The sequence below is a fragment of the Chenopodium quinoa genome, unplaced genomic scaffold (genome assembly GCF_001683475.1).
Source record: "Chenopodium quinoa cultivar QQ74 unplaced genomic scaffold, ASM168347v1, whole genome shotgun sequence".
NCBI classification, from domain to species: Eukaryota; Viridiplantae; Streptophyta; class Magnoliopsida; order Caryophyllales; family Amaranthaceae; genus Chenopodium; species Chenopodium quinoa.
This window is the reverse complement of record NW_018742390.1, coordinates 8,410,615-8,419,671: the sequence shown is the minus strand read 5'-3', so window position 1 is coordinate 8,419,671 and position 9,057 is coordinate 8,410,615. Positions and strand designations below refer to the sequence as shown.

General features: G+C 34.9%; 1 protein-coding gene across 1 annotated transcript; it reads left to right on the top strand.

Annotated features, from left to right (window-relative positions):
• The first annotated feature begins 484 nt into the window (after positions 1 to 484).
• LOC110700809 (WAT1-related protein At3g02690, chloroplastic-like) lies at positions 485 to 8,592 on the top strand. The gene is made up of 7 exons (XM_021878402.1): positions 485 to 1,189; positions 2,248 to 2,295; positions 3,808 to 3,930; positions 6,282 to 6,431; positions 7,532 to 7,703; positions 7,841 to 7,901; positions 7,984 to 8,592. Exons 1-7 carry the CDS (start codon positions 614 to 616, stop codon positions 8,087 to 8,089), a joined length of 1,236 nt encoding a protein of 411 aa, XP_021734094.1. The 5' UTR covers positions 485 to 613; the 3' UTR covers positions 8,090 to 8,592.
• Positions 8,593 to 9,057: the final 465 nt, after the last annotated feature.

The following is a 9,057-nucleotide window of genomic DNA, read 5'->3' as shown; positions in this document are numbered from 1 at the left end:
GCAGATGAACAGAGTGACTATGAACTTACATTATTCTGAATTTCCTCCAAAAGTCTTAGTTTCGCCTACCGCTTTTCGTGGAGCTAGATTATGGATGCAGAGCATAGATCTTAGTTTCGGCGACCACCGACGCAGGATTAAAATTTAATTTATTCTTCTTTTTTGCAAAAAAGATTATCCAAAAAGCAGATTGCCTATCTGAGAACATTAAAGATATCCAACAAACTGCTGTGACTCACCCATTTCACGACGTTAGCTGAGCATTCAAATTACGTGGCTTCATTGATTAGTCAGAATTCACGTGTATCACTGTGGCCGTCCACGTAAGACGGGTATTACGAAAATACCCCCATGATAGTCGTTTATCATGATTCATGAAGATGAATGTGTATTTTGCGGTATTTTGTTAAAATAAGCCGTTTACCAAACATAGCATAAGTAAGTTCAGTTTAAAGACTCAAAGACAGCTTGCTTTCGTGGTCCTTTGCTGATCACATATTTTCTCTGTTGTCATCATCTCTGCATTATACGAAGTAGTATTGTACAATGGCAAATTACAGAACAACTTCTCAGATTCTTCGACTCAAGTTCAGCTACTGGAGGAGAGAGAATCATGGCGTGTACAACACCACTCTCCTCCACCCACAACCACGCCATCTTCTCAAACCCATCTAAATTTCCCAACTTTCGACCAAATTCTCACAACCCAATTCAACTTCGACCAATTTCATCCAACAAAAACCCACCAAATCTCACAAATTCCGATAAAAAACGTTCTAGATTTCGGGTACTTGTTCGACAAACAAAATCGACGAAAACTGGTGATGTTTCAGAGCAATCAGAGTCGCAGCAATCCGAAATTGAATGTATAGGAACAGGGACTGAAGTAGAATGTGTTGTCAATGAGAATTCAGAGAGAAATGAAGAGGAATTAGGGTTAGGGTTAATTGGGAATTTGTGGGAATGGGCAGTGTTGATTTCACCCTTTTTCTTCTGGGGTACTGCAATGGTGGCAATGAAGGAGGTTTTGCCGAAAGTGGGTCCCTTTTTTGTTGCCTCGTTTCGGCTGATTCCGGCTGGGTTGTTGTTGGTTGGGTTCGCCGCGGCTAAGGGTAGGCCTTTGCCTTCTGGGTTCAATGCTTGGGCATCAATCTCTCTCTTTGCTCTTGTTGATGCCACTTGTTTTCAGGTTTTTGATTTCTTGCTCTTTCTTTCTAATTTTGGAGTTCATTTGGTGTTAATACCAGCTTTTGCTATTGATTTCCCTTATGAAATAGGAGTATTGTTTGACCTTATGTTATACACTTATACAAGTTATACTTGTAGGTAGTAACTGAGTAGTAACTAGTAAGTATATTTATTGTTTTTTTTTTATGTATCTCTAATTTGTGATTGTTGAAATTTGAAAATGTGAGTTGGTTTATTGATGAAAGTTTTCTTGTTGGTTGGAATTTACCCCGTTTCAATTCACTACCATTTTTCAGTTTATTGGCTTATGATTTAAGAATTCTTGTGATGAAGCTGTAATGCCTAATAATCATGTTGATTATTAAGATGGACAACATTAAATTAGAAGCTAGTTCATGTGTTTTCCATTTGTTTGTAATTCTAAGTAGAAACGGAGAATTAGATTATAGAAATGAATAAGGATAACAAATAGGCCCTAATAAACCACTAATTACTCATGTGTTTGGGCATTGGACACGTTTTCCTATGCCTCTTAGAGCGTAATACTTTTCCGGAGAGGCTTTTGTTTTGGTGTTTGTTTGGTCAGTAGGAAGTCAGTGGCAATCAAACTTCTCTTAGGTAATAGAGGCGTTGATTTAACTAGCAGGGTTTGTTTAATTTACAGTTAAAAAAAAAAACACATTTGCATTTACGGGAAGTTGAACTTTTTCCCTGTAAATCAGGCAAGTTTGAAATAGAAGTATCCCAGGTAGCTTGTAAACATATGAGAATGAGAGTCATTTCAGTAGAAATGCCAGTTTGTGGATGAACTTACTACAATACTACACTATTACTTATGCTGACCAAACAAGGTGAGGGAATAAAGTGAATTACTGTCATCGATGCGATGATTGTCATCTGCAATCTACACCTTGCAAAATCTCTGTCTATTGATAATTTTCTAAGGAAAGATTAAGATGTCATTATTTGAATGTATTTTTTATGCAAAGCGTATCAAATTTTACACACTTTGACGCAAATGGCTTTGCATAATGATTATCTGTTGCTGGCATGTTACAGGGATTCCTCGCGGAGGGTTTGTTGCGAACAACTGCAGGTCTGGGCAGTGTATGTTTACTTTATAATGCTTCATATTTAGCTGCTTGACTGGCTTCTTTATCTGTGCAACAAATCCTTTGCTTTATTAATTGATATTTGCTTTGCTATGCAGTGTATCTTATATGGACATTTTATTCCTATTTGGCTTGTTGTTGTGTTGTTTAATAGAATAAGAGCAAAAGACTGCATATGACCCATGACCAGTTCTCCTTTTTTGAATGCCGCGAGATTATTGGGAATATTAAGAATTCTTAGAAAGTTTTTGGTTTGAAACCATCCGTCATTCTTTTTCTTGGAGCCCACTCAGATCACCATGATATGAAGCTGAATTGATGTCTTGCTCCAGGATGCCTACTTTTAACTGTGATTATATTGTTTATTTTATTTTTATCCCATAAGGTATAATCATCTTGCTTGCTAGCTCCAGCCTGAGGAGTCCTAAATTTCACTTGGAAAGTTGTATTAGCTTTATTTTTTATTTTTATATTATTTTATGTGGGAATTCGGAGTTTCATTCTTGTATATCTGATCCGATTAGGAAAATTTGCAGTAGTTGTTTTGTCCAGTTGCTGCTTCCAAATCAGTTATGCTTCCTTTTAAATCATTTGAATGTTTGCATTGGAGAGTGTGAGGCTTGTTTCTTATGAGTTCTAAGTGTTACAACAAGTATTAGAAATAAGTAAAAACCATTTCCAATTAGTTTTCTCATTCCCTGTATTGAATTCTTGGTCTTATTATTTTATTTATTTTTATTACTTTTTAAATTATGGCAATAGTTAGAAGCACTGGTGAAATGATATGAAGTAGGAGTTAAGTTGTAAAATGATGACAATTTTTTTAAATTAAAAAAAAAAATGGCAATTTGAATTATCTACTGCTAATACAAAAGCTGTACAAAAGTAAGTCCCATAATAAACTGCTCAATATCTTATAAGTTATTTATATAAGCCACACTAATTTCTTCTTTAATGTTACTAATGCCTATAAGTGAAACTTTTAGATATACGTATAATCTTTCTATAGTATACTCCGAATCCCTCACTACAGATAATTTATTAGTATCTTAAAACAGCACTTTGAAGATGTCTCATAAAAATCAACATTATAAAATTACTAAAAAATTATTGCATGCGGCCTAGTATGTTTAGGAACTAGATGATACGTCAGCTATGATATTCCACAGCTAAAGCATATGGTTAGGCGTAAACTCAGTGGGATGTTTCTGCTTTTATCTTTCAAATCAATGCCACTTCATGATAATTCAACTGTGATGCCAGAAATTCCTTCTTGGCACTTAACAGGTCACCTAGCTCAACATTTATATTCACTGCCATATCAATAAGGAATTTCTATATAACATTTCACTGTTACCACTGAGATTAAATTCATAGTTTTGCACATAGAAGAGAATTATGACATGTTACATGCAAATTCATAGACTTGTTACTTTGTGGATTTCTTGTCTCTTATAATTCGAGTAGTCTGGACGCTGGAGCTTATGACTGAAATCCATGACTGCAGGTTATAATTGACTCACAGCCTCTTACAGTGGCTGTACTTGCAGCTTTTTTCTTTGGCGAGTCAATTGGGTATGTTGGTGCTGCAGGGCTGGTGCTTGGAGTTGTAGGGCTTTTACTACTTGAGGTAATCTTTGAACAAATATAAGCTTCTATTTCCCTTGCTTGCTATACTATCTCCTTGTGATGTATGCTTATATATAGACAATGCATACTCTGATGGTCTGACATCTCTGACCTATTGTATTAGATGTTAATATAGCTTGTTTTTGTGTCTAACTACTTCTGAAGAGTGTCTTGTTCGGTTGTTCCCATGATTCCATTGTTTCTTTCCATTTTCTATTTCAATTTGTCTCACTTTGAAGCCAAAAATAATTGTTTGGCATCGTAGTTGCTTCTGTAATGAAAAAAGAACAATGGTTTACAACTTTACAGTGGTTATGGTGTATTTTGTTCCAAGGCCCTCTCTTATATTCAAGTATCAAGGAATGACACATTCAACTCCAAGCAGGCAAGCACAGAATGTTTATGACCTGATTCTATTATTTTGATTGCTGTTTTCTTTCTTTCTCTCATCCCCCACCCCCCAACCCCCCCAAAAAAAAAAAAAAAAAAAAAAATTTTTAATGTGGTTGATGGTGGGCAGGGAGGCGGAGGTAGTTTCACTTGTCAATTGTGCATATTTCATATATAAAACAGGATGGCTACTATGAGTGTTGATGAGTTAGAGAGGTCTTTTTCAAAAGTCCGTCAACGCTGTGTAACCAAAAGTTAGCCAGAAATTAGATACTAAGAGAGTGAGAGGGGATATCAATGAACGAAAATTTAGAATAAGGTGATGGTTGGGGATGTACCTTGTTTGATTAAGAGTGCTATTGGGATAAATGAAATTGCCACTACTCCCACTGTCCCCTTTTGTTTGGCTTATAGACAAATGGTGCTTTATTTTAGTTTTGGAGTTTGGACTAACATTTTGCAAGTTGATGGGGGTATAGTTGATAATTTTACTTTTATGAGTGTATGCAAGTGGGATAAATCGTGGGGGCACATTACTATATAAGGAAATGGGTAAAAGTATAAGATATGACCCAAAATAAAATACAAGGCAAACAAATAGGGATGGAGGGAGTGCCCGCTAGCTATGTTCATCGGACTCGGCTGAAATCCCAAAGTGTCCGTGTCGACAAGACACGACGCGGACACGGACACGGAATTCGTGTCAGATTCGGCTATTTGCACTCGGATACTTCAGAGCAAGGGCTGTGTGCGAAATCTTCTTCGACTCCATTGAAACCAGAGAGTGAAAAGAAAAGAGGGGGAGGAGAGAGAGAAAGGCAAGAAGAGGAAATGAGTGAGGCTGTCAGAAAGGTGGGGGGTAGGGTAATGGGATACCACTTATTTTTCTTTTGACTTTTTGACTACTAACTTTAACCAAAATTACTTTTTTGTGATACATTACCCAATATTTACAGCAGTAAAAAATTCTTTTATTTTATTTTATTTTATTTTTTTGAAAACGGTAAACAATTCATTTTAGAGAAAGTACTAGAATAATTATAACAAGAAATAGTAATCATATAATTTATATTACAAGAATATGATATAAAAATTTAATTTAAAAAATTTAAGAGTATTAAAATATTTTGTAATGTATAATTTTTTTTTGCAAAAAATAAAAGTGCCGTGTCTCCGCACCCGTGTCCAAATATAGGACAGAGTCCCCGTGTCCTAAAATTTTGGAAATTGACGAATCGGACACTTGGACACGTGTCCGTGTCCGACACACGTACCCGAGTCCATGTAACATAGCCCGCTAGCCTTGATAAGTAATTGCTAGTTTGCTATTGCCACTCTACAATATTGTTATATACTTCCTCCTTTCTATTTACTTTACTCACATTCCTAAAAAGGAAATTTCATATTACTTGACCTATACTATTATTGCTAAGCTTTTTTTTTTTTTTTTTTTTTTTGATAAATTCTCTAAATTACCCTCATAAAGTGCACATGGGGAACTTTTAGGGGTAATAAGGTAAGCCATGTGCAACAAGGGCCACAAAACTACAATTACTCTCTCCTCTCCTTAAATACTGTGCCCAAGGCTATAGGTCAAGTAAATAGAACCGGAGGAAGTAGCAACTAAGCCAACAACTATTACGTACTAGTCTTCTGGCCTTAGGCAACTACTAATACTACTCTTGCTTTTGGAAACCACAATATTAATCATTAATAGACTTTGAAAACTTTAAAAGATATCATTATTATTAGCTTTATTCAATCACATATAGTCTCTTGAATCAACAGCTTCCTCAGGAAACCACTAATAGCTTACAGGGAACTACAAGTTCAGCTTTTGCATATTATCCCTTAACAACGTGTAGGAAACAGCTAATCCCTCTAGATCAGATTTTGCATGATTTTGGTATTGCAGCTACTACTTGCTTATTATTGTGGATTTGCTTGCAATTTATTTTTCAGCTACCTGTAATTGCAATTGATGGGAATGATTTTTCATTATGGGGGAGTGGTGAGTGGTGGATGCTTCTATCAGCACAAAGCATGGCAATTGGAACTGTCATGGTGCGTTGGGTTTCCAAGTTTTCTGACCCAATTATGGCAACAGGATGGGTATGTCTCTGTATTTATGCTTTGTAATGTAACCTGGTCCTTGTTTAATGGGTAATGCATGCCGAGTTAGAAATTTATTCAAAAACGATCAATGACTTTGATCTGGTTCGTTTGGCATACTGTGGTTTTCTGTTTTTTTGGTTTTTTGTTTTTTTAAATCATATGATATATGTTACATAATGAATAAAAAATTAGTCAAACTTATTAAAATCATGAAAATTTTGAAAACTGACGACAGAAAAGTGGAAACACCTTTTTCTTGTTTCTTGTTTTTGGTTTTTTGTTTTCAAAAAATCTGAAAACCGAAAACAAAAACAATGCCAAACAAAAGTTTGGATTCTTACTCTGATGTATGGTTTTCTTTTCTTGTTAAAACATTTTTAAACCTATTTGAATGTACAGTTTTGCATGTATAATTTTGTTTTAAACTTGGCCTAAAGAATGTATTCTCCTATTCCCCAAGTTTTTTCAGCTTATGAAGTGAGCTGTCTGTACATATTCATTTGGAATGTAAATGAAAGCAGTAATTTCCTATTAAGTGGTCTCTTGTCATGAGACAAAATGGGATCCCATTCTCAATTATAGTCACCCCAATCTGCAAGTTAATCATTTTATCACACCATACTGCTAACTAATCAAGTTCAATTCTATTGGCTTGGCTGAATATGGTGTTAATCTTGAGGGTAGATTATAATGCTGAATAAATTATCAGGAGACTAATTTAAAGGGGCAATATTTCTGGGCTAATTGTTTCTTATGTTTGGCATGAAGGCGATAGATTCACCTGTAATTCACTTTGCTCAAAATTATCAAAGATTTTTTTTTTTTTTTTTTGACAACTGGAAAAAATTGTTGGGCTTGTCAATTTGGGATTGGATCTACATCATCTAAACATTATTCACATCATCTGAAGATTAAATTCAAATTGTATTTGCACAGGATGCTATCATGCTTCTGCCCATTCGTGTTTTGGTGCTTCTGCTATTTAAAATGAGAACAGAAATAGAAATTAATTATGGCCCTATATCTAGCTTCAATTGTTCGTATCATTTTATGTTTCTTTTTCTGTTTCAATCTGACAGATGCAATTTTTGTCACAGCACATGTTACTTGGTGGCATTCCGTTGGTAGCTTTATCGATACTTAATAATGATCCTGCGTTCAATGGGAGTCTTAATGAGCTCTCTGCCAGTGACTTTTCAGCTCTGTTCTATACATCCATCTTTGGGAGCGCTGTCAGCTATGGTGTATTTTTCTATAATGCGACTAGAGGTCCTATAATCTTAATATCAATTATATTGTTTCACTAGTTACTGCAACATATTGTCTTGAGTTACTTGATGCTATTGCCTCTTTGAAACAAGCGATTGCACAGCAATCGATGTTAACTTGGGTAGTTTTTATTGCAGGTAGTCTGACAAAGCTAAGTTCTCTAACTTTTCTGACTCCAATGTTTGCTTCTATTTTCGGGTAAGACTATCTCCATTTTATCCAACTGCCTTGCCTTCATGAGATGTCTTGTGCTATAATTTGTGACTCGGTTTCTATTCAGGTTTTTGTATTTAGATGAGAGCTTCTCGAATGTGCAACTTGTTGGGGCCTTTATAACATTGGTAGCTATATACATGGTAAATTATAAAAAAAGCACTGTGGAATGAACCAGTGAATTCTGGATTTCAGTAAAACTACTTGATAACAGTTCAAGAGGAAGAACATATATCAAATGTACATTCTCAAATTTGATTGACGAATCATGTAGCTCATATACACACACATGGGACGTGTCATCATCAAAGATTAAGTGAAAGATAATTATACCAGGTATAATACAGTATAATGCGGAAGGACAGATTTTCAAGCTACCTTGAATTGCTGGAATGAAGTGGAACCACTTCTGGAATTGAACTACATAATCTTCTACGGTGGACTTGTAGCAAGCTAAAAGTGCACAATCTTGGATTCTCGCTATTCCTTAAATCTCTCTGTAAATTAATCTAGTTTTTCATGATAGGTCCTTGCCAGTATTATATTTAATATTGTATAAAGGAACTGGGATGTATGCTCCAAAGGTGGGTCGTGTATATAATGGCATTTCTGTAAGACCTATCGCTAGGGTTGAGGAATATTAGGGTTCTTAGCATTTAAAAGAAAATTAAGAAAAGAAAGATGATACAAGTCTTGGGGGTGGTTATGGATTAGAGATTTCAAGGTTAATAATGAAGACTACCTTGACTTATTGATATGAAATCAATCAATCACTTATCTTATACTAACCGAATTAAACTAACAAAAATATCCTAATAAATTCGGTCATCTAATAATAAACTAAAAATAACAATAAAAATAATTATAATAACAATATTGATGCCTTGGAACCGCATCACTTATCAGGTGTTTATATGGATGAAAGACAAGGAAATTTGAACTACTAAATAAGATTAGGAAAAGTAATTAAACTGTGATGAGGTTGATACTATGTTAATATTACTGTTATGAACTTATGATTGAATGGAACAAAACATGAGAAGTTCTACAGATCTCCGGGAATCAAAAATTCTATTATTCTATATGAAAGATGAGCTTTTTTCCAATTTTACCAAGTAGTACCCTAGTTTTGAAAAATTAA